The sequence below is a fragment of the Trachemys scripta genome, chromosome 1 (genome assembly GCF_013100865.1).
Source record: "Trachemys scripta elegans isolate TJP31775 chromosome 1, CAS_Tse_1.0, whole genome shotgun sequence".
Lineage (NCBI taxonomy): Eukaryota > Metazoa > Chordata > Testudines > Emydidae > Trachemys > Trachemys scripta.
Window position 1 is genome coordinate 209,470,972 of NC_048298.1, and position 26,433 is coordinate 209,497,404.

General features: G+C 41.7%; 1 protein-coding gene across 18 annotated transcripts in view; it reads left to right on the top strand.

Annotated features, from left to right (window-relative positions):
• Positions 1-2,772: 2,772 nt before the first annotated feature.
• MAP7D2 (MAP7 domain containing 2) overlaps positions 2,773-26,433 on the top strand; it is a 128,891-nt gene continuing 105,230 nt past the window's right edge. For 5 of the 18 annotated variants that reach the window (XM_034755550.1, XM_034755624.1, XM_034755642.1 and 2 more), the window contains exon 1: positions 2,775-2,928. In XM_034755550.1, the coding sequence (XP_034611441.1) occupies positions 2,877-2,928 (52 nt within the window). In that variant the 5' untranslated portion in view covers positions 2,775-2,876. Of the gene's footprint in view, positions 2,929-16,715; positions 16,780-26,433 lie in introns of those variants that run through there. The other 13 variants (XM_034755634.1, XM_034755644.1, XM_034755651.1 and 10 more) reach the window with 6 other exon arrangements.

The following is a 26,433-nucleotide window of genomic DNA, read 5'->3' on the forward strand; positions in this document are numbered from 1 at the left end:
AGCAGCAAGGGGAGCATTGCAGGGGAAGTTCTGCTCAGTCCCTGCAGTGCTGGTCTAGGGCATGTTCAGTGAGTCTGTAGCTCATCTAGTGGGCAGGAAGGAGCCATGTGAGGGAATGGAGTATACCCAGTACAGATAGAATCTTTGGTGTATTTAGCTGCCAAACTCTAACAAGTCTCTGCTGAGTATGTGTGAACCATAATTTTTTTTTCTTCAGAAAGTTATAACTTGACAATAGAGCTCCTTATGAAATGGTTGTAAGAATTTTTTTAAACTGGGCAAAAATGCATTTCCCCCTAAGCTCATTCTTAGAACAGGATGAACCATTTTAGATGAAACTTTCCAGAATAATTCAGGCTGAGGGAGATGCCCAGCATGGAAATTTTCAGCCCAAATGGTTTAACTTTGGCGCAGTTATCAGCAACTGAAAACAACGTCCTTATAAGGGAAAGTGTTGGGCAACTTTAACTTATAGGTATTACTTCATGCACCATCTATAAATCAAAACCCATTTGAATGTACTGACGTGAAAGAAAAATAGTTCACAAGCAAGTTCCAACAAAACAATTCACATGTAGCAAGAAACTGTAATTTATTTGAAGTAGCATTAATACTGAAATACTGACAAAATTATGTTCCATATTGCCTTGTATTTTCATGGGGACAACTATATACTGGGAGGATAACTGTCCAGTACAAGTATAGTAGGACAGAGCAGCTGTAGGACTAAATTGTCTGTTAAAACTTCATTGCTTCTATGCAAAGAAAGATTTGCTCAATCCATCTGAAGAGTGCATGCCTTCCCATCACACAAATGGAGATATCTTACACTCCTTTAGTACTAATGCTGTCAGAGTTTTTGCAGGAATTAGCTGAAACAGAGATATCAGAAGCAAAGCAGATGTACCAGCTGAACTGTATAGATTTCAGTCCAGTCCCTTGATCACAAACATACAGATACTAACGAGAAAATAGAAGATTTCAGAAATCCAGAAAGCAATTTCCATAATTCTTTTTGGAGCCTGTCATTAGATGTATGAAGAAAACAATCATACTGTCCCAGCAGAGTAAACCTATTTGAGTAACCTTCTTCTCAACCCAAACAATGGAAAGAACCGTGTATTTAGAATACTGAGAAACATAATTATAAATTACATATCGTATCTTTTTCAAGCTGTATTCCACACCAAAAGCAGGCAGTATGTCTAGCATCTTAGGAAGGAGCTAATAATAAGAATTTGCCATTGGTTTATTCAAGGTGCTGTGTGACCTCCAACAAGTCACTTAACCTTCTTTTGTTTCAATCTGCTCAGCTGGAAAAATGAGTTAAACCAGGACCTCCCTGAAAGCCAGATGCTACAGATCGTTTAGCTTCCCTCCCTGGATAAACTAATTACAATAGCCTAATTATCAATGTATGAAGTAATGTTACTCCACAAAACATACCTTTGCATGCAAAGCTATGACACAATGTGTCTCTTTATAATATATAAAAAAAATCAACAGGTTTAAGGCTTGACATCTCACATGTAGTGTTGTTGTCTTTCCTTTTTAAATGCTAATTACATTTTTTTCATCCTGTGTGTTTTAAAAGCTCACTGCCTGGTATCAGAATTCCTTTATTGTGGAACTGCAATGGGGCTAAACTTTGAAACAAAAATGATATACATACAGTAACAAAGAATCAGTGAAAAAGGGAAGAAGATATAAACGTTTTAATGTTACTTTAAACACTTTCGGGATTCTCACTTGTTTTCTGGTCCTTTAAAACGTGCTTTTATCCGATATTTGTTTTATGTATTGATTGTGTATATAATTAGGGAACAAATTTGCACTCTAGCAGATCCACGCACATGGATCCAAATTCCAGGTGCCATCTTTTCCAAGGAGCGTGTGCGAAGCAGTCAGAATACACCCGAAACTTGACTATCATGATCTACCTCTCACTGATTGTCCACGGCACTAATGATTTCTTAAATAATCGCGCACCTGGATCCAGCTGTTTTCTCCTCACTTGTCTCTAAATGTAGCAGGATCCAGTTGTTCTGTAAGCGGGGAAATCGTCCTCCGCACACACACACCCCGGAAGGCTTATGCCTGAGGCGCTCAATCTGTACTGGTGAAGAAAGTTTTCCTACTGCTCGGTTCAAGAATATTCGTGGAGTTAAACTTCGCACTAGAATCTGTCAAGCCAGGGCAAGATTCGTTCAACCCAATTTCCCTCCACCCTGGGAATCAGAAATCTTTGAGAACAATGGAGAGGCCAAGTGTGCGGAGGCTGAGGCGATGGCGGGGGGTGTAGCAAAAGAGCCGTGACTCCAGAAGCCCATCTCTTGGCTGCCCCATCGTCTAGTGGCCAGGCTGTATGTCAGGCGTTAGTAGCCCGAAGCCACCAGCGCTCTGAGGCCAGGGAAACGCACCAGCCGCTTTGCAATTGCCCTTCACCTCCCCCCACCGGCGCGCCTAGAGGTGCTGCTGGAGCCCGGCTGCCTGCGCAGGAGGCAGCGGCCGGGCCCCGCTTAGCGCCCACCCGCCAGGTCAGTTGCAGGGCCAAGGGCCGCTCCCCGGCGCTGGGGCAGGGGGCGGGCGCGGGACCGGGACGGGCCGCCACACGCCGGCAACGCGCAGCAAGCGCCGGGAAGGAGGAAAACACCTGCAGGCGCCGGAGCCTCCGCCCCACCCGCTCTGCGCGCAGCGAGCACCGGAGCAGCCGCCGCCTCCCGCCCCGCTGGCAGCCCGCGCCGCCGCCTCCCCCTCCCAGCAGCGCGGCGTCAGGTGCCGCGGAGCGCCCAGCGCGCCTGTGCGGCGGCCACCCGGAGCGCAGCGGGGCCGCAGCCGGGAGCAGGAGCCGCGCTCGCCGCTGGCCGAGTGAGAAGATGGCGGAGCCGGGGGCTGCGCGTACCTCCCCCCCGCAGCCTCGGGCGCCAGGTGAGGGACGGGCCGGGCGGGCCCGCCAGGTGCAGGGGCAGCGGGCGTGGGGGGACCCCCCTTCCCGCGGAGTAGCGGGACCCGCAGGGAAGCCCCGCGGAGGTAGGAGCGGCCCCTCCAGCGGTGCCCAGAGCCGCTCTCTAGCCGGAGCAGCCCCAGGGACGGGGGCCAGCGGAGCCTCCTTCACTAGCATGAAAGTGACAAAGACGGAAGGGGGCAGGTGCCCCAATAACTCATGGGGGGAGGGTTGCAAATAACCAGCGGGGGTGTGTGTGTGTGTGAGCGGGTGCGGAGGAGGGGAGCGCCAGGCCTTAGCAAAGGACTCTTTCTCCTGGGCGGGGGCCCCGGTGTTCAGGAGAGGTTCACGCTGGTGGGCAGTAGGCGCTTGTGGAGGGGAAGGGCGCGTAGTGCTCATCCTGGGGGTGATGGCTAGATGTGGGGAGCCTTCCGCATCCAGGCACCAGTAAGAGAATGTGGAGAGGTCCCTCTATCCTAGGAGCACGAGGCCGGCTGTAAATAATGCCAAGGAAGGATTATCCCTGCGTCTGTGGGAGAGAGTATCAGTAATAGCTACAGAGGAAAGCTGTTAATGCTGAATGGTTTGCTGTTCTCTGGGGATGTCAAACATGATTTGGTTCAACACTATCAGAAAGGGAGTATGTGTTGTTTGAGAGTAAATCTGCACAGAGCTCTGCTACTATTAGACTGGTATAGTTCCGATTCACATCCCTTTGCATGCTTATATTCATTTTAAAACTATGTTTTCTTTGTGGTATAGTAAATATTTGCCATGAGGCAGTTTTTAGGTGTCTTTAAACCTGTTGGGTTGGTCTTGGATGACAGCTGCATGTTAATTTCTTAACCACTAAATGTGTTGCCAGGGATGGAATGAGCTTTATTTTAGCCTAAAGTAGGGATCCAGGACAGAACATCTAAACACAATTCCTGCAGTGTCTGGGCCTGTCTATACTGGTAGGCCAAACCATGGAATAAACAGGTTAAGCTGGTATTGAGCTTGAACAATCAGTTTTATTCTCAGTCCTATATAGGCACAACTTCTGAAGGGCTCTCCTTTCCTGCTTCATTCTAAATAACCATATTGTAAGCTTCTTGGGGCTAGGACTTTTTTTTGCTCTGTGTTTGTACAGCACCCAACACAATGGAGCTCTGATTCTAATTGGGATCTCTGGGTGCTACCAAAATATAAATAATAATTACGTTAGAACATATTAAAATAAAGTTCTTTAGTTGGTAGAGTCAAGCATTTGAACATTAGGAAATACTAGAACTAAGGTTGCCTGTGAAATCTTATTCTTTCCCCTGCTTGTATGTGTGTGTGCATTATGATAGACACCGTAATAACCTGATTGCATACTATTTTTTCCATATGACCTCTGCTTCAGTCAGTGCACAGAAGGGAATGAAGGAGCTATTCAATATATTTTTATCTCCATTATCTAATATGTGACCCTTGCACACCATATAAAACCATGTACTGAATACAGAATTAGTAATTTACTTATGGTGCTCATCAACTGTAGTACCTGAGTGCCTCACAAACACTAATAAGTTTATTTTCACAACTTCTTGGAGAGAGAAAGTATTGTTATCCCTGTTTCTCAGATGGGGAAACTGAGACAAAGACAGTGACTTGCTTGAGGCCACACAGCGGCAGAATTAGAACTTTCAACATCAATTCCTGACTACTCTAGGCCACACTGCCTTACTGTGCTGAGCAACAGGGCTGCCCAGAGGATTCAGGGGGCCTGAGGCAAAGCAATTTTGGGGGGCCCCTTCCGTAAAAAAAGTTGCAATACCATAGAATACTATATTCTCGTGGGGGCCCCTGTGGGGTCCAGGGCCTGGGGCAAATTGCCCCACTTGCCCCCCCCTCCCCGGGCGGCCCTACTGAGCAACCACAGCTCAGTTGCTCTTCAGAGTGTTTAGCATTGCTGATCATCCAGCCCTTGGTATCTCAAGTTGGGCCCCTAGAAAATGAGAGAGAAACTACTATTGACCATGTACCAAAATTCCACTTCAAGTAACTCGCCCAGTATCATGTAGGAAGTTTCTGGTAGAGGGAGGGATGGAAGTGAGGTCTGTGTAAGTCACCTGTCTTAACCACAAGACCAGCCATCTTTTATCTTTTTGCATTTCCTACTTTATTCTCTATGCACTTTCCAACTGCTAGAAAAGTGAGGCAGGGTCCTACAGATAAATCTCATTGACTATACAACTTCTCAGCACCGTCCATTCTCTGTCCTGTCCTGTGGAAAAGATAGTATGTTATTGTGTGATCAGACTGTGTCACAATGAATCTGCACAAGAATGAAGGTTGCATGGGCAATTGTAATAACTGCTGATCATGCATCATCAGGGTTTGAAACCTGAATTTTAAGCACTACAACAGAGAGTGCTATTCCTTCAACTACAGGACTAAATATATTAATTGGTAGCAGAAGACAGTTACCCTATTTGAACCTTCCACTAAAAGAAGTTGCATAATACACTGAAAAATAGTGGGTTACATATGCATGAGTAGCCCCATTCTACAGACAGAATAGAAAATAAAGATATGCAGTGTGGCTGATTGGATGAGATTTGGGTCTGCTGTAGTAGAGAGCTGGGATATATTACTAGTCCCAGTTTAATAATAACTGTGAAGAGTACACAATTACTAAAGCACTCAGCGACAGAGTTTAGAACTCATGCTCTTCAGGTACACATTATTATTATTTTAATTTATCTTCTCCTGGGGTTCTCATCCCACCATGGGAGGTCTGTGGGTGGGGAGAATAATATCTGCCCATCTGTGATACCCCTAGAAGTGGGCAATGGCCACTGGGTCCATGTGTTGGGTGCAGGTGATGGTTGTAGCCCAGCCTGGATCTTCCCATCCCCTCCTCCGGTACTATAGCTGTTCTGGCAGCAACTCGGCAGAGTTTCTGTTCACAGGGATTTCCAGTGCAGTGTATGCCTTAGCCTTAGAATGTTCATGGTGTTTTTGCATGCTGCCAAAATCACGCAGTAATAACACAAGCCATGGTAGGGAAATAGCTATTTTCAACAGTTTATATTCATCCACATCTGAGCAGAATTTCATGGTACTAGTAAACTACACTTTCCTCCTGCCAAAACCCTGCTGCAAATAATAAAGGTGATAGAGCTCAAGAAAGATGGCAATAATCTTTTATAATGGAAGTGTTAGGTAAACTAAATATTGGGGTCACTGCCAGTTCTCCATGAAATATTTATTCATCAGTATTAATTATTACCAAATGTCAAGCTTTTGAGTTCCAGATCTTCATCTTCTGTTTCAGTGCTCTGTGACATGTACTTAGATCTGTCCTGGAAACCTAAGCAGAGCTCAGTATTTGTGGTTATTTTTCAGGGAAGTGTTTTTTCTTTCCTTGCAGAAAAGCTTGATCAAAACTAAGAGGATTTAAGAGAAAGGTACATATGGTGTCTAGTTAAGTAGAAAAGATAAACAGAGTGAAAATATAAGTAGCAAATTCTTACATATTCCTTCAGAATGTTGTTTTGTTTTTTTGCTGCTGTGATGACAGCATTCACTCAGCTGACTTCTATAATACTTTTCAGTGTATAGCAAAGTATACACATAAGTAATGTGTACCTGCTTTTATATGGTGTAACTATTTCATAACCATCAATTTTATTTCAGAATAATGTAATGAATTCTGTAGTTACATAAGAAATGGCTCAGAGGCATTACTAGTTAAAATTATTTTTGTACTTTGATTAAAATGAAGTGAGGAACAGTATCTTGTCTCTTTGAACTGCAAACATGGAGGGGGGAAAAAGAAGAGTTGTTTCTTGAATGTAATAAGCTATAAAAGTGTAGCAGTGAAAAATCTGAACTTTAGGGTGTTAGAAAGCTGTCTTGATACCATACATAATATACAGATTTCAGTCTGCATTATTGGGCTCTCATATACATATGTGGGAAATACATGAGGGTTAACTTAGATATTTGCTATTCTCTTTTTTTTATGTTGACTGAAGGGGTTTACATGTATGTCACGTAAATAAAATTATGTATACTGCCCGTTGAAATCTTAAGATTTTTATAGTAAACACTTTTTATTGTGTATTAAAACGATTATAATTTTCTTAGTAATTTTTTTAACTTTAGGTTTATTTATAGCTTAACCTAGTAAAAGAGAAGTTTTGAATATCCTGTTCATACTCTTCAGTCAGGTACTAATACCACCTATCCAGTGCACTGAAAATTGAGAATTTGTGTTTGGTGGCCAGATTATTCTTATTGACTGTTCATGTAATAAGGTATGTCTTTTTTTTCCTTATTCCTATCTGTGAAGTCCTCCATTGTCAATATATTCCATGGTTGGCAGTACTAGCTGGTTCTTTTGCTTTCCTCCACTATGGTTATATTGGCAGTCTCAATGGCTATTAGCCAGTATTTTAATAGATTAGCAATTTTTAAATTAGTGCCTTTTTATTTTGATGAATACAGTAGTATTGTAATTAAGTCTGGCTCCCCTCAAATCATTGGATCTCTCCATGTACAAGCTGGCTTCCATTAACTTCATTGCAGCACTGTCTATGGAAGAAAAATCACAATCTCCTGCTAGGACCAGACACACAAGCTGTTACTAAACTTTCTCTAAATTTAGGGGCATTCTCTGTAAGATTCTCAATAGCAGTTAGTCTCAATTGGAATATGCGTTACCTAGGGAGGTGGTGGAGTCTCCTTCCTTGGAGGTTTTTAAGGCCCGGCTTGACAAAGCCCTGGCTGGGATGATTTAGCTGGGAATTGGTCCTGCTTTGAGCAGGGGGTTGGACTAGATGACCTCTTGAGGTCCCTTCCAACTCTGATATTCTATGATTCTATGATTCTATGATCCATACTCAATTTCTGTGCTTAAAATACAAAATTGTCATGTATAAAAGTTGTAACTAAATGCATCTATTCAGGCACTATAAAAAAAGACTAAGCAGACAAACACTATGTTATGAAGTGTGAAAATATTACCTATGTCCTGGTACAACCATCTCTTGCTCCACTCTGCCTTTTCCACCTTCCATCTCTACCTGGCTGTCACAATTTTTTCCAGCCTATCAGATTAGAATTTCAGCAAATCTTTGGAATTCTCTGTTTGATCCAGGTTCTCCTTGATACAATTACCTTTCACTTGATGTGAACAACACATTTTACCTAGGTCAGTACACCACGTTACTGTGATTTGAGTAATACACATTAATACAGTGTGTTCCTTTGTTACACACCCAAGTTTAACTTTCATACAGCATGTTTCTCTCATACTGGCCCAGGCAAACTTCTAGTTTATTGTTTAATTGTTTACAGGAATACTAGTGTACATTAACAAAAGTTTCACTAATAAAACACCAAAGTTCCTCTAGTACTGTTGTGAACTTGTTCTAGTTATTATTTAACCCTTCTTATTTATTATTTACTTCCTTTTCTATGAATTTACCATAAGTCACCTGCATTTGGCATTTAAATCACAGATGACTTGATATTGTGTAAGTGAGGATTTTACCGTTCTAGGTATGTGTATATATGCATATATTTATATATATTGCTCACAGTCAGTTTCTCTGTTTTTTCCATGCTCTAATTTCATAAAACTACATGATTTTAAATTTGGAGCTGTTATAGTATACTAGGTAGTCTGCCACATTGCTTGTGTCCAATACCTGTTTTAGGGTCATTTAATGGGTTACTCGCTAATTTAGTGACCTGTAATCTTAGCTGGAAAAACATTTACTTTTCATCAGAATAATATACCATACTGAGTTTTTAGAGATACCTGTCATTGTAATTGATCTCCCTGACTGTGACTAATGCTTGGGGATGTGTGTGTGCCTGCACACCTGCCTCAGTGAGAGCTGATGTCAGATTGGTCTTCCTGCTGGGAAGTGACTTAAGACAGAGGAAATGCATTTCACTGTTAGAATGAAATAGGCAGAGACTTTCCAGGTTCTTATTGTTCTGTTACTTAAAATCTTATGTCTGACGGTCTCTGCCTCTCTCATTCAGATAATGAATTTAATTTTCTTTGTCTTGATTTCTGCCAATGGGCTGTCAAGATAGCAGTGTTTCCTGCTTGACAGTCTTTTCAAATGAATATTGTAAAGCTCTTTAGTGATGTATTTTGTGTGTAATTAGATAGTGATTAAAATCTTTCATATTAAATGGCAGTTTTGCTTTAAAATTGTTCTTTCTATTTGGTGTTCATAGAGTATTTTTGTTAAAGTAATAAAGTAAGATGTTCAGATCTTCGACTGTTCCATCTTAGTTTTTTTTTCTCTTCATTCCCTCCCGTTATTCATTATTTAAATTATTATTTAAAAGATTCATGTAATTATACTTTCATTCAACTCTTAACGTTTTTCTCCCTTGGCTCGTCTGAATTCTTGTCAAATGTGAGGGCAAATAAACCACATCAAATTGCTATATCTCAACTCTTGCTTACTGTGTGCCTAATTAGCATATGTTTCTGTGAATCTTAGCGCAACAATTCTTTGCCCAATTTAATGTCTAAAAAGTATTAGTTATCATCATATATATATATAGAGAGAGAGAGAGAGAGAGAGAGAGAGAGAGATTGTTCTTTGTTCAACCTGCTATTGACCATGCTTGTAATAGTCACTTCAGAATAGTAACAACCAAACCTCTGCTTTCTCTAGATTTTCTATAGACCAGTGGTGCGCAGAATGGGGGGCACTCCCCTAAGGGGTGTGTGCAAGAGGCACTCTGGGGTGCTGTGAGTAAACTTCTGCCTTTCGCCCTTTTAAAAAAACAAACATACAAATATCAATGTTGCCAACCTTACTTATGTGCTGCTGCTGGCAGCAGTGCTGCCTTCAGAGCTGGGCAGCTGGAGAGCAGTGGCTGCTGGCTGGGGCGTTCATGTTGTTTGTGGCACAAGACGATTATTTTTTTAATCCCGCACCAGTCCCACCCTGCGATTCCCATTCCCACCTGCTCCCGCATTGTCGGTTGAATTTTTATTCCACTCCTGCTGTTATGACAGCAGGCCCTCTTTGTTTCTGTTGTGCTTTGTAACTCTAGTTTCTGACAAGGGATCCCAAATTGATAGTGACTGGAATATGTGTTCATTTTTAAAAGCTCTCATTTTCCAATGAGCAGTGTTTGGGGGAATTGAGTAATATTTTAGGTAGCCTCTCTGCATATGAAGGTAAATGAACCTTTAAGTATTTTAAGTCACTCCATGGCTTCTCAGTATGCAAAGTTCTTTCCTTCACTTCGGTTGCAAGTTATTTTCCTTGGTTTATCTTTTTCTCTGATTGCTGTTTCTTTTGGATTGGTTTTGGTAATACTCTTAAACTTTCTGTTTATAATATCAGTCTAAACAGGGAAAACTCACATGTCTGATGAATGAAAATCCCTGTTACAAACTTCATTTCTGAATGTTCCTTTAATATTAAATTATTTTCCTCACTTCATAGATGAGTCAGCTTTATTGCCTTCCATTGTCAAAATTTAGGCATTCCAGTCTTTTGTAGGATTTAATTTCCCTGAAGATTTCTTTATCCCATAATGAGCTGAAATAGATTTTATCATGTATTCAGTTCCAGATTTTTACCAGAAAATCCAGGAGATGGTTTTTCACTTCCTGTTCCAGAAATATTTTAATTTCTCCATTCATTTGCTCTCTCTGTTATCAAACCCAACCCATTTAATGAAAGTTCATTTTTATAGTTTATATCTAATGTTAAATCACTCCTGTCTGTGTTGTGGAATGGACCAGTCCCCTTCTAACTTCATTGCATATGTTTCAGTTCGCTGTTGTAAAGTTGACTTGTCCTCCTGCAGTGTCTTTCTAAGTGGATTCTTCACTTCAGTGATGTCGGCCTTTACATTCACTTTAGTGCTTCTGCTGCATTTCTCATATCCAGTGACAGAAAGGTGACAGGGCACATAAAACATTCTTTAATCTTGCAGAGCTATTGGCTTAAGTAGCCATCTGAGAATCATGATGCTACTTGTCCCTCTTCTTGCTGTTTTAATACATTTCTTCTCTTAATTGTTTTGTTTTTCCCAATTGTTAACATTAACTCCCTCCATTAGAGAAATAGGCAGTGTTACAAAATGAACAGTTGTAGAGATTTGGGTATATGAAGGGAAAGGGCAGGAAGGGTAATGTTGGTGAAACCATGTGTCAGCTCCTGGATGCCATTGTAAAGGCTCCTTAGAAATATGTAAGAAGATAACAATGACATGATGTATACCAGTTGTTGTCTTTTCTGTTCCAGTCAGATGCTGGAGGGCATATTGATCCCTGTAGTTTAATCCAGTTAGGTAAGCTCTAGCAGTGTCAGTACCAGGCAAATTAGTTGAAACAATTGTAAAGAATAAAATTGTCAGACACATAGAACAGGGGTCGGCAATGTTGGCACGCAGCTGGCCAGGGTAAGCACCCTGGCGGGCTGGGCCAGTTTTATTTACCTGCTGACGCGGCAGGTTTGGCCGATCGTGGCCCCCACTGGCTGCGGTTCGCCGTCCTGGGCCTATGGGGGCGGCGAGAAGCGGCATGGGCGAGCGATGTGCTGGCCGCGGCTTCTCGCCATCCCCATTGGCCTGGGACGGCGAACCGTGGCCAGTGGGGGCCGTGATCGGCCGAACCTGCCGCATCAGCAGGTAAATAAAACTGGCCCGGCCCACCAGGGTGCTTACCCTGGTGAGCCGCGTGCCAACGTTGCCGACCCCTGACATAGAAGAACGTAAATTGTAGGGCAAAAGTCAACATGGTTTCTGTAAAGGGAAATCATGTTTTACTAATCTATTAAAGTTCTCTGAAGGGGTCAACAAACATGTGAACGAGGAGGATCCAATGGACATAGTGTACTTAGATTTCCAGAAAGCCTTTGACAAGGTCCCTCACCAGAGGCTCTTATGTAAGTTAAGTTGTCATGGGATAAGAAGGAAAATCCTTTCATGGATTGAGAACTGGTTGAAAGACAGGGAACAAAGGGTAGGAATAGATGGTAAATTTTCAGAATGGAGATGGGTAACTAGTGGTGTTCCCCAAGGGTCAGTCCTAAGACCAATCCTATTCAACTTATTCATAAATTATCTGGAGAAAGGGGTAAAAAGTGAAGTGGCAAAGTTTGCAGATGATATTAAACTGCTCAAGATAGTTAAGACCAAAGCAGACTGTGAAGAACTTCAAAAAGATCTCCCAAAACTAAGTGATTGGGCAACAAAATGGCAAATGTAATGTAATGTGGATAAATGTAAAGTAATGCACATTGGAAAAAATAACCCCATCTATACATACAATATGATGGGGAATAATTTAGCTACAGCTAAATCTAAGAGATCTTGGAGTCCTCATGGATAGTTCTCTGAAGACATCCACGCAGAGTGCAGCGGCAGTCAAAAAAGCGAACTGGACGTTAGGAATCATTAAAAAGGGGATAGAGAATAAGATGGAGAATATCTTATTGCCTTTATATAAATCCATGGTACGCCCACATCTTGAATACTGCGTACGGATGTAGTCTCCTCATCTCAAAAAAGGTATACTGGCATTAGAAAAGGTTCAGAGAAGGGCAACTAAAATGATTAGGGGTTTGGAATGGGTCCCATATGAGGAGAGATTAAAGAGGCTAGGACTTTTCAGCTTGGGAAAGAGGAGACTAAGGGGGGGATATGATAGAGGTATATAAAATCATGAGTGATGTAGAGAAAGTAAATAAGGAAAAGTTATTTACTTGTTCTCATAATACAAGAACTAGGGGCCACCAAATGAAATTAATGGGCAGCAGGTTTAAAACAAATAAAAGGAAGTTCTTCACACAGTGCACAGTCAACTTGTGGAACTCCTTGCCTGAGGAGGTTCTGAAGGCTAGGACTATAACAGGGTTTAAAAGAAAACTGGACAAATTCATGGAGGTTAAGTCCATTAATGGCTATTAGCCAGGATGGGTAAGGAATGGTGTCCCTATCCATTCCTGTCTGTCAGAGGGTGGTGATGGATGGCAGGAGAGAGATCACTTGATCATTACCTGTTAGGTTCACTCCCTCTGGGGCACCTGGCATTGGCCACTGTCAGTAGACAAGATACTGGGCTGGATGGACCTTTGCTCTGACCCAGTACGGCCATTCTTATGTTCTTATGTTATGTTCCTGCTTGGTTCAGCGTGTGCAAGTGGTCAATTACCTGTCACACGTTAAACATAAACAAGAATGACTGTTCTTTATTTTAATAAAATGCTCTTTCTAGTATCTGTGGTTTGTAATTAATTCAGTTTATGTATGTCATAGAATGCTGGAATTTTTAATGGGTCTTTGATCCACGAAGAAAGATACAGACTTATCATAAGGCTAAGTCAGCATGCTCCAGGGTATTGACTACAGAAAGAACTTTGAAGTGGTCTTTCTTTCAGTCAGTGAATGTGCTGCTCTTTTTTATTTTAAGAGTAAATTGGGTTATAGTTTGAGGAAAGCTATAATCTAAGTAAACAGTCCTTGATTATCTATCTAGAATTAAATGTATTTTTATTAAATTTTAAATGTAAGTTTATTTTATTGTAAGTAAAATAAGCCCTTAATTTGAAAAACCTTAATCACAGAAACGAAGATGTGTTCTTTATGTAGTTAAGCAGACCATAGGGCACATCAGAAAATGGATCTTGCTCTGTGTCCCAAAAGGAAATAAATATAATCATCCATTAAATATCTTATCGGGGCATAAATAAATATTGCATTAATAGCATTTTTAATGTTTGATGTAATGGTGCCTTTATTTTTGCAATACTTTCTGCATGGTACCATGACTGGATTTTAATAACAATAGTAATGCTTTCCATATGTATATTTCTTTCAATTAAAGCAATACACAAACAAAAAAAATTAAGCCTCTGTGAGGGAGGCAGGAATTCTGATTTCTTTGATGGAAGAAGCTGAATATTGCAATTGAGACTTAGTCAAGGTCACAAAGGAAATCTGAGGCAGAGCCTGAGTTTTATTGTGTCTCCTGATTCCCAGTCCTGTGTTTTAGCCACAAGACATCCTTCCCTGTATTCAAAACATTTTATCTCCTGTTAATATGTGCAAGTGTTCGTTGTTCAACTTCAAACTTTTTTTAGTAAGAAACACAGCTAACTGCTGTGTCTATGATTAGGAATGGCAGTTATGGAACTGTCTAAAGACCTGGTCCGAAGCCCACTGAAATCGATGGGTGCCTTTCCATTGACATCAATGGGTTTTTGATCAGGCCCTGAACGAAGACATCTAAGGGCTTCCAAGGTAGGGTGACCAGACAGCAAATGTGAAAAATCGGGACAGGGGTGGGGGGTAATAGGAGCCTATATAAGAAAAAGACCCAAAAATCGGGACTATCCCTATAAAATAGGGACATCTGGTCACCCTATTCCAAGGTCATGTTCCAGGATGTGGTTGTGTAAATTTTTCTGAGGCTAGATTCTAGAACAAAGTCTGAGTAGGAATGAGGCAATGGGAGATGCGCACAGTGCATAATATAGGTTGTTTAGAGAGAGTGTTCTATGGAGAGAGCAGAGTTGGAGAAATCACTGACTTCTACAGTCAGTGAAGTGACTGAGAAGCTGAAGACCTAGAAGAAAAGTCTGAGGCCTGGTCTACACTGGGGGAGGAGATCGATCTAAGTTACGCAACTTCAGCTACATGAATAACGTCGCTGAAGTCAGCGTACTTAGACCTAATCTCTGTGGTGTCTTCACTGCAGTGAGTCAACTGCTGCCGCTCCCCCATTGACTCCGCCTGCGCCTCTCGCAGTGGTGGAGTACAGGAGTCGACAGGAGAGCGCTCAGGGATCGATTATCGTGTCTAGACTAGATGCGATAAATCGACACCTCCCCCCCCAGATTGATTGCTGCCCGCTGATATGACGGGCAGTGTAGACATACCCTGAGAGACACACCTGCATCGAGACTCAAATAACCTGAGGTGCACTCATTTTTATAAGTTAGTGGGAACAGATCTTATTGTGTGCAGTTATTTTGACAGAATGAGGAAAAGTGCTTTTTGGTATATCATTTTTTTTTCCAGTATATTTTTCTTGATCTGTTTTATGTAGTGTTCCTGAGTTTTAGATATTATTCCTTATTTGGATATCACTGGTACTGAATGTACCTTGATTTTTTTGTAAGTTACATATTGATAAAAGGGTGTATAGAAGAAAGTAAGTAGGCTGCCCCTGAATCATAATGCATTTAAGCAAGCATAAGAGGGATCAGGGAGCAAGTGAAAAGGTGACTGACTTAAAATTACAAAAACCATTTGAAGAACATATTTTTATTAATGTATTCAGCACTTCTGGAACAAATCCATGATGGGTAAATATTTTTCTTACACAGGAAATTGGTGTTCCCCTTTCTGTGCAGAGACTACTGCCTTCCATAATTTTACTTATTATTTTCCTTGTTTGGAGCTTATGGACAAAGTTGTTTAATCCTGACTTGAAATTTTTCTTGCTGCAGATACTATGTTTGTCATTCATATACTGATCAGGTGTTCAGAGCTTGAAAGTTTTACTTGACTTCTTTTGGCAAGGGTAATAATCCTACTGGCTTAAGTAAAGAACACCTATGCTGCCATGACCCCACAACCATGTATGTGCAACTTTTTTGGAATCTACTGGGTAGCGTGAAGATTCAGGAGCACTGCCAGCTTTTTTGCCGCCCTAGGGGGCGGAAGGTCCCACCCCCAAAATACCACCCCTGAAATACCACCAACGACCGGGGCGGCCAAAGATCTGCCGCCGTGGTCACCGCCCCCCAAATGTTAGCGACCTAGGCAACCGCCTAGGTTGCCTAATGGGTTGCGCCGGCCCTGTGAAGATTTGCTGATTATGTAACCAACCTAAATAAATCAGTTCTGGGTCTGGCTGCTGCTGCTCCTCCTGCCTTCTTGAGCATGCTCTAGGCTCTAGCTTCTCATCTCCACATAGGTTTGCTGTTCCTTACTGCTACCTTCCCTCTGAAAGGAGCAACCCCTGGGAGACCAATTTGCTCCCTGGCTGCTCCTTCCTTCTGAGAAATGTATTGGCTTCAGTTACTCAGGCCAACTCAACCCAACCACATATCTGATTGCCTTAGTTTGCCTCAAGACACATCTCACTTCATATCTAAGCACAAAACAAAATTGTGCAAAAGCAGGGGAGTCTAGAGCAACTGCTGTCTTTTCTTTCTGTTGCTTCAGAAGATTGCCTTTTAAAAGTAGTAAACTAACATGTAGGTTAATAGTATTGTTATAGTATTTGGGACAGCAAACAGAAGCCATAAACAGTAAAGCTATTAAAGTTTTCATGTGTACTAGGTATTTGTAATGGAAGGTAAATTGTGTTAATTTTAATGGACATGGTAAGTTAATGAGCAGTCGGAAGACACTGGAAGTTTCCCCTAGCGCTTTCAGATAGAGCCAGGTTTGTTATCTTCAGAAATTTCCTAGAAGGGATTAAGTTAAGCAGTTTTGTTTAGCGAACAGTAATAGAAGAAAATTTGCCTACAAAAATACATTTAAACCACTTGCTCCCCTTGTTGGAAGCAAGGGGCGACTGAGGGGGAGGGATGTTACGGAAGCAATGAATATCGCTCTCAGGGAGTGAGTAATGGATGTTAAGATGTGTGTTTGGTTGGCATGAGTTATTACCAGTTTGAGAATTTCACTGACAAGCTCTGAAAAGACACTCCAGCCGGAGGAGAGTTGTGCTGCCGCAAGGCCTGTCAACAGCGGAGGAGGATTATACAAGAATAAATCGGGCCTTTAATAAAAGCACAACTTGGGCTTGATGAGAAGGGGGAGAGGAGGAGGAGTGCCTGCAGCCAAGAGCCTAGATGGTGAGTTCCTGAGTTAATTACTCAAATGGAAGGACTTGGCTTTTGGAGATGGGGGGAGGGGGGGGAGAGAGGGAGTGTGAGTGAAAGCATGGCAGTTATATGGAGTTGCAAGGCAAGGGGGTGTTATCCCCAAACCTTTAAAATCATGAGAACAGAGGCTTTTCAAAAGCTTAAATATATTTAAAGTAATTTCTGCAAAATGTTAGGTAACTGCTGTCCTTATGATCACGATATATTAGTCCTCAGGGAAACTTAAATCAAGATTGACACAAACCATGAATCAAATAAACCAGAGAATGTAGTGAACTTAAAAAAAAAAAAAAAATCCAATAACTGGAGCCTTCTTTTTTTTGATTTAGGAATTTTTAGATTAGTCTGTAAGAATTTGCTTCAGGTATACACAGACAGGAAGTTGCAATTTTCTCCAAGTATTTCTCTCTGCACTTGCCCATCCTCTTTGTGAGGAACTGCAAAGAGAATCGTGAGAATTCTATGTTGGGGGCTACATAAGTTGAAATATTCATCTGTACGTGATGTTTCTGGTGCATCAGACATGCAATCTGAAATGAGACAGAGATGCTGGTTTTGTTATTTAGAGATACCCTGGATATCGGTGACTATTTGTATTTCCTCCCTAAACCTCAGATGATACGTTTATTTTTAATTTGTTTTTTGTATGACTAAGAGTAGAAGCTGTCTATCATTTACATATACTGTATTATGATTCTCCTGAGTAACTTTCAGCTTGATTGCCATCAGATCTTAAGGGAAAGCAGGAGAGGCAAGATGGGATCTCTAACACTGAATGGTTCCTTTTTCTGCTAGACTCATAATGAGTCAGTCAAGAGTAACAGATTTGGAGAATCCAAGATGCAGTTATTTTAACTTCTGGGCAAGTGGGATACATTTGAAATGATACAGAGCAGACTCTCATAATCTGCTGTGATTTTTTTTTTGTGTGTTATATATGCAGCTACTGTGTCCTGCACTAAAAAGATACCACTCATCAAGGTGCAACAGCAGTCTGTCATCAAGGTGTGGGAACGAACTGGCTGAGCTGTATTACCCAGTGTGTGAATAAGAACTCTTCCTTCTTGGTCTCGCAAGCATCCCAGTAGCAGTCATTTGTTGGTTGCCCTGTGGAATCAGTAACTTCTAGGGTGACCAGATGTCCCAATTTTTATAGGGACAGTCCCAATTTTGGGGTCTTTTTCTTATATAGTCTTCTATTACCCCCCCATCCCTTGTCCTGATTTTTCACACTTGCTGCCTAGTAACTTCAGCAACTTGTGAAAGATCTCAGAACAAAGGAGCACTCACTTCCTATGGAATTTTGAACTCTTCCTCAACCAGAGGCTGGGCCCTTGGCAGAAAGCTGAAGCTCCATCGCATGGGGCTGAAGTCTGAGGCCCTGATCCCCACCACCTAGTGCAGGAGCCAAAGCCTGAACAGCTTAGCTTCACAGGGGTCCTGTGGCATGTGGCCCTAGGCAATTGCCCGGCTTGCTATCCCCAATGCTGGCCATTGCTTTTATATGCAGAAAACAGTTGTTGTGGCACAGGTGGGCTGTGGAGTTTTTATAGCATGTTGCGGGGGCCTCAGAAGGAAAAAGGTTGAGAACCCCTGATGTGAACTATGTCAAGTTCAAGTTTTAGAGTATGAATTTCACCTCTAAGAGTGACTTATTTTCAGTACTTGCATATCCAGTTTCATATTGGAACAAATGATACACTCTTTAACACAAATTATGAAACTAAAATGTCCTTATTTGCTTTGAACTTTTATATGAAAATGTCAAAACACATTATTTCCTAGGTAGCAGTGGTGCTCCATAGTGCTGCTTCCAATCTCTGGTTGATCAAGATTGTTTCCCTCCAATGCTTGCCATGTCATGGTTATCCTTGTCTTAGTTATCTGGAATCTGACAGTTAAAATCAGTGGAGATGCTTCCGCAATGTGTTAGGCTAGAACTGTGTAGTAAATGGCATTGTGAGCAGAAGTCATCAGCTTGTGGAACTTGCTTCCAAATAGGTGGCTTTCTGAGAAGGATGCTGTGCTTTAGGCTAACGCGGCTTACACTGAGATCTGGGTCTCACAAGGAAGATATGTCTGCCAGTCAGTAATTATGGGCAGTAATAGCAGTGATGATTTCACCATGCTGTGTGAGTTGTAAAGCTTTTCAAATAACTTAAAACTACACTGCTGGGCACATATTTGGAGGGGAGATAGGAAGGCGGGTCTGAGGTGTTTTTTACAAGTACCTGTATGAATAAAGTAAAGGGAAATTAGTCAGGTCAAATTTGATCCAAAATGTAGGTTTTTTTAAATATACTCTTTTTACCAAACAAAATGTTTTCATGAAATTAAAAAAAAAAATCTTTTAATTGTAAGAGCATCTGAAAGTGAGACTGGTTAGAAAGCCAATGTGAAAACGATTAGGCTGCTTTCATTATCAAAGTCCAGTGGAATGTGAAGGAGGAAACACACAGCATGAATACTAAAAATAGTGAATTTAAAAAAAAAATATTTGCAGTATTAATTTAGTGCTTCTTGTAATAGGGTTAAGGATTGCTTACTTACATTTTATTTTAAATAAACCAATATGGTGTAGTGCAGTGGTTCTCAAACTTTTTTTTTTTTTTTTTGCGGGCCACTTGAAAATTGCTGAGGGTCTCAGCGGACCACTTAATGATCTTTCCAAATATTGTTTGTACCGTTAGCAACCTATTGTAAAGCACTTTGGACAAAAGCACTATATATAAAAAACCTTAATAGTTTTTTCTTTCTACAAATAAAATCTCACAACTCATATTTTAATATCAGTAGTCTTACCTTTCTAATTTGATGGATATGCCCTCTCTCTCTCCTGCTGCGGCAGCCCCCAATCTGGGACTGGGAAGGCGGGGGGGGTCTCTCCAGGCACCACCCAGATGTGCACCTTAGAGGGAACTATCCGCGGACTACCTGAATGGAGCTCACGGACCACTGGTTGTCCACGGACCACTGTGAGAACCTCTGGTGTAGTGGACTGAGCATGATCCTGGAACTTCTGAGTTTTAGTCACAGCTATGCTGTTGACTCGCCATATATCCCTGAGTACTCTCATGTTCTTCTCCACATCTTCCCTATCCCAGTAGGGATGATATTTAACAAGGGTGTTTTGAAAAGTAGTATTTGTACAGTGTTTTGAAAATGTAAAGTGCAAAGTATTAACTAAATCAGGCTTTTAAAAATAGCTCACCTGGTGAAATTAACACACAGCTTGCCCACCTCAAAAGTTACCTTCCTTGTGGCCAGGAGGAATATGGGTGTCTGAATGGTGCTGGTGGAGTAGAGTGGGGAAAAATCTTGAGGGAAATAGTTTAATTCAATACATCTTGTTACTGTTCTTTGTAGGTGCCGGGAGCACTAATAGAGGTCTGTTACAAATTGGCAAAGAAGAAAACAAGGATATCTTGACATTGAATTTGTCAGTGAAAAATTATCTAGGGTCAAATTTCAGAGTAGCAGCCGTGTTAGTCTGTATCCGCAAAAAGAACAGGAGTACTAGGGTCAAATTGTGGCCCAACCTGATGACCAAACTTCCACTGACTTCACTCGGGACAGGATCCTCACCCCTAGTATTTAGTTTATACCAAAATGGAGAAGTCTTCTGAGACATAGGCATTTCTTTAAGGTGTCTAGTTGTCATGTTTATTGTAACATTGAGAATATCATACTAGAAGCATCCATGCATAGCCAATCTAAACTGTGCTGGATTAACAATGCAGGATGTGGGAAAATGGTGTTTTGGGTGAAGCTGGTGTGGTGTGAATGTGGCACAAACAGCTGTGATAGGCTTGTCACTAGAATGTATTAACTGCAGAATTGGCATTCAAACCCCTAAATCTTCTGTTGTACAAAATAAGGCTCCACATGTTGGGAACAGAAGCAAAATTAAGCACATCCTTTAAACAAAATTTAAGAGACTTGGTTGTACGTAATAGATGAAATTGAAAAAAGAGATCAGAATTGTTTACTTCTATCATTCTGTGAAGGCGAACATCACCGGGTTTAGAGAGTGATAGACAAATAGTGTATCAATTACAGATTGATATGTAACTGTGGAACCAGAAATCCATGTTGTTCATTTTTCTTTAATCACCTGGATGAATATTCTTGTGAATGTGGTTTTAAAAAAAGAGGTGGTGGCTTGCTCCTGGTTAATGATCTTGGAAATAAATACTTTCTCTCTCTCTAAGTAGTCCTATACTGTGTGGGAATGCATGCCTGAACTTCTACCATGGGTGTTGGTTAGAAATGATTTCATCCTACATGTAAATGGTGGCGAGGGGGTGGGGGGTGGGGAGGAATGCAGTTCAGTAAGGTTATGTTTGTACGGTCTCTGATCATTGTATATCCTTTGGTATATGAAGTCCCCACTTTTAATCTTTGTGTATCAGTGTAACTAACAGGGTGCTTGGAGGGTAGTGGTGGGCTGATCAAGAAGCCTCAGTCTTTCAGACACTCTGGGTAGGGGAACACGGGCCTTCCCACTATATCCCAGCCCAAAGCCCTGTGTGAATCAACCCCTGAACAGGGGCACTCCAAGCAGGAAGTCCAAAGCCACTGTCCTGGGCTACTTCCTACCAGATTCCCTTCAGCTTGGGGCATGGCCCCTGTAGTCCAATTTGCTGAGGAGGCTTACCTCCCGTGGTGCCCTATTGTGGATCTTGGGTGGTGTCCTGCTGCAGTCCCAGGCTCCTTCGCCGGGGCAGCTGTAAGTTTGGTGAAGCCAAACCCCACAATGTCTCTGGGCTGCAGTCATCCAGTTACCTCAATTGCAAGAGGCTCTGAGGTCTCCTTCACAGTCTCCCTTGGCTGGGAGACAGAACATGCTCCCTGGTGGCTGCCTTGTTTGGTAGACTAGCAATCCTTCTGGTCAGGTAGGGCAGTAGCTAACTCCTGCCTCTGCCAGTCAGCCCTGATCTGGGCCTGGCTCTCTCCCTCGTCCAGGCCTGGCATTGGCTGCAGGTATAACTGGGTGGGGCTAGCTGGGCCCAAAGGCTCTCCTTAACCCCTGCAGTGCTGGTGGGTTGTTTCTCTGCTTCATTACAATCAGATAAATATTTTTTAAAGGCATAATAGATAACAAAAGGTCAGTAAACATTGGTACATAGTGCATTTGTTGCTGTAAGAGGTGTTCTGTATTTGCTTACTCTAAAATGATTCTCAGTAAAGTGTAAGTTAAGGGTGATTGAAGCAAAAAGCATAGTTAGTGGGAAGCATCTACATTTTGTTGGAAGAGATTATAGGTGTGGTGGGAAGGCTGGAAAATGGGATTAAGATTAAACCTAGACAGTCCCTGACAGATGTTTGTCCAACCTGTTCCTAAACACCTCCAGTGACTGAGATTCCACAATCTCCCTTGGATGCCTAATCCAATGCTTAACTATCCTTATAGTTAAAGTTTTTCCTAATATCTAACCTAAATCTCCCTTGCTGCAGATGAAGCCCATTACTACTTGTCCTACCTTCAGTGGACATGGATAAGTTGATCACAGTGCTCTTTATAACAACCCTTAACATATCTGAAGACTGTTATCAAGTGTGTCTTCCCCCCCCTGCCCCCAGTCTTTTCTCAAGACTAAACATGTTCATTTTTTTTATCCTTTCCTCATAGTCTGGTTTTCTAAATCCTTTCATTTTTGTTGCTTTCTTCTGAAACTCTCCAATTTGTCCACATCTTTCTTAGTGTGGTGCCTGAAAATGGACACAGTGCTCCAGGTGAGGCCTCACCATTGCCAAGTAGAGTGGGACAATTACCTCCTGTGTCTTATATACAACATTCCTGTTAATACACCCCAGAATTATATTAGCCTTTTTTTGGCAACTGCATCACATTGTTGCTCATGTTTAATTTGTGATCCACTATAACCCCCAGATCCTTTTCTGCAATACTACTGCCTAGCCAGTTATTCCCCATCTTTTATTTGTGCATTTGATTTTTAACTTCTGAAATGAAGTACTTTGCACTTGTCATTATTGAATTTCATCTTGTTGAATTCACACCAGTTCTCCAATTTGTCAAGATCATTTTGAAATCTAAAGTGGTAGCAGTCCTTCCCAGCCTGGTGTCACCTGCATATTTTATAAGCATACACTCCACAACATTGTTCAGGTCATTATTGAATAGTACTGGACCCAGGACGCACTCTTGTGGGAACAAATTAGACGTACCGTCTTTCAACCAGCTATGCACCCACCTTGTAGTGATTTAATCTAGATCACATTTCCCTAGTTTGCTTATGAGAATGTCGTGTGACTATGTCAAGAGCTTTACTGAAATCAAGATATATCCTGTCTATAGCCCACCCCCCAATTCACTAGGCCAGAACCTATGAAAGAAGGAGGCTTGATTGGTTTGGCATGATTATTCTTGACCAATCCATGCTGGCTATTTGTTATCTTCTAGGTGCTTATAAATTGATTGTTTAATTTGGTCCAGTATCTTTCCAGGTATTGAAGTTAAGCAGACTGGTCTATAAATCCCGGATCCTCTTTCTTTCCCTTTTTAAAGATAGGTATTATATTTGCCCTTCTGCAATCCTTTAGGATCTCACCTGTCCTCCAGCAGTTCTCAAAGATAATTGCTAAGATTTCTGAGATTTCTTCAGCTCATTCCTTAAGTGCCCTAGGATGAATTTAATCCGGCCCTACTGACTTGAATACATCCAACTTCTCTAAATATTCTTTAAGCTGTTCTTTCGCTATTTTAGCTTGCAATCCTTCCTCCTTATTAATATTGATTGTGTTAAGTGTCTGGTCACAATCAACCTTTTTAGTGAAGATAATCAATCTCTGGGCACATTAACTTTCCTTTTTAGCAGAAGCTAAAGTTTCATTGTTTGCATTTGGATGGTTTTGTACTCGCTAATAAATTAACTCAAATAGTGATTTTGTTCCTATTTTTAAAATGTTTTTGTGGATTCATACTGACTAGCAGAGAAACTTTCAGTTTGTCCTCTAGCCTGTGAGCTTGTTACATCGTGTGAGGTTATATAACAATGCCAAGCACACAACAAAAAGTCTGCTCCAAAGAGAAATACATAAAGTTCTAAATATCTCTTGTTAATTTAGAAAACCACCTATTCTCAATATGGAGGCACAGTAAATCAAATAAGGCAAACACTGGTTGAAATGAGCTTATTATCTTAGTGTTTATGTAGAATTGCAAACAGGTCACTTTTCTGAGATAGTTAAGTCAACTACATGGTCTTCATTAAAGTATGAAATCTTTCAATAATAAATAAAAATTCAACTCAATAGTTTCTTTTTCTAGCTCAGACTTTCCTCTTTGGATCCACTGTATATAACTTTGTCATCCTTGACCCTAAATATTTTCTCTCTACATGTCTGCAAATCTGTAAGTTACCACTTCACAATGTTGAACCATCTCCTCTCACATTAACTTGCGGTACCCTTCCCTGTAGACTCATTGTGTCCCAGCTCTCTGAACATGGACAAATGCAACCAAATCACTCCTATCCTCAATTCCATTGGTTCCCTGTTCACTTCAAGAATCTGTAGACTTTTTCAGTGCTTCATCTGCTCTGTGGTAAGCCTGATTTCAGTTTTGTTCATGAAGTCTCCTGCTTAACCATCCGCTAGGTGGGCCTGTTGTTTCACTTGCTTCAGTTTTCTCTGTGATATTCAGGTGAATTTAGCTTTAATGTTTTTGGGGGGCCGGAGGTCTGTTGGATGGGAGCATGTGATCCTCGTCAGTAACAGTTCTCTGAATGTTCATTTCTTACTTTGTGAGCACTTACCAAGAACAATACAGGAAAAGGGGTTTCTCTCCTGTTTTGTCGCATGTTAGGAAGCAATCCTCTGCCCCTTCAGTAAAGAGGCACATTTTTACCTATTCTCCTAATGCACCCCTCCACCTTTTATGGACTACACCGGGATAGGTAAGCTTTTTGGCCTGAGGGCCACATCTGGTATAGAAATTGTATGGCGGGCCATGAATGCTCATGAAATTGGGGGTTGGGGTGCGGGAGGGGGTGAGGGCTCTGGCTGGGGATGCGGGCTCTGGGGTGGGGCCAGAAATGAGGTCGTCAGGGGTTGGAGTGCAGGGGGGGAGTGAGGACTCAGGCTGGAGGTGCGGGCTCTGGGGTGGGGCTGGGGATGAGGGGCTTGGGGTTGGAGGGTGCTCCAGGCTGGGGATGAGGGATTCAGAGGGCAGGAAGGGGATCAAGGCAGGGGGTTGGGGTGCAGGGAGGTTGAGGGATCCAGCTGGGGGTGCAGGCTCTGGGGCGGTGCTTGGCGTGTGGGCAGCATGTGGAGCCCCCTGTCTGCCTCTATGCGTAGGAGCCGAAGGTGGGACATACTGCTGCTTCCGGGAGCCACGCGGAAAGCCCCCGACCCCACTCCCCAGCGGGAGCTCGAGGGCCGGATTAAAAGATCTGGCCCATCAGACGTGGCCCATGGGTCATAGTTTGCCCACCCCTGGATTACACCATATTCTATGTCAGTGGTTCTCAAACTTATTTGATCGTATCCCCACCCTTCTTTGTGTCTGTAGTAGTTTATGCCACCCCCCCCCCACCACACAAGTACATAAAAAAATCAACATGCAACTCACTAAATATTAAAAACAGTAAGGCACTGATTCAAACACAGTCAATGATCCATTGTAATAAGAGCAAAAACAAAGCTGTCGATACTTATGATTAAATGTGCAAATGGCGTCTTACAAACGGATTAACATACAGATGGCAATGACTTTGTATAATGCTATGCAAACTTACCGAAAATCTGTCAAAATGCACAGCACCATCTGATGACTCGGTATGTCTGGAGGAATCAGTTTTGCTAGTTATTCATGGCGGTGCATAAAGTGTTCACAGTAAGTATTTTTTTCCTAAAGCTTTTCATGTCCCCTTCCTCCCTAATACATTGTTTCCCCCTCTACCCCTAGTTTGAGAACCTCTGTTATAAGTTATCACTGGGTGGTGAGAACTCCTCTTCCAATCCCTACTTTTGTGGGCTTTGTCTATACTGGGAAAATGCATCACATTAGGAAATGTTAATACTGTGTTAAATGTGTGGATAACGTCATCAGCGTGTAAAAACATGTTAACTTGTCATGATTATCCTTAGTCCAGAGGGGTATCCCTTAGAAGTCGGGCTTAATTTGTTCAAGTGTTGTAGTCGACTATTCCATAAGCCTAAGCATGCCCCTTTTTTAGGTCTTTCAAATAATTTCTACTAACTACAAATGAAGAACGTGACAGCATCAAAGAGGTTGAATTTTCACCCTTAAGCAGTAGTACAGTGCTCAGAATACTTGTTTATCTTAAGGGACTTCATGCTTCCTAATGCAGAACAGTTTTAAAATGTTGTTGGTATTCTCTCCTAACTTTTGTTCTAAAAAATACAGAATTCAGAATTGCGCACAAAATGACAAACTACCTTTAAGATTTGCCACACAAATGGATGTAGGCTGTAATTTGAAAATGTCTTCTCCTTGTAAGCACATGCTGTTGGGTGAGGGGAGCCCAGTATTTCAGGAGTACAAAACCAGAATACAAGGTGCTTATTCTATTTTAGTAATTCTTTTACTGCAGCCAAATTTTATTTATATATACATATATATATATATGACACTATTTT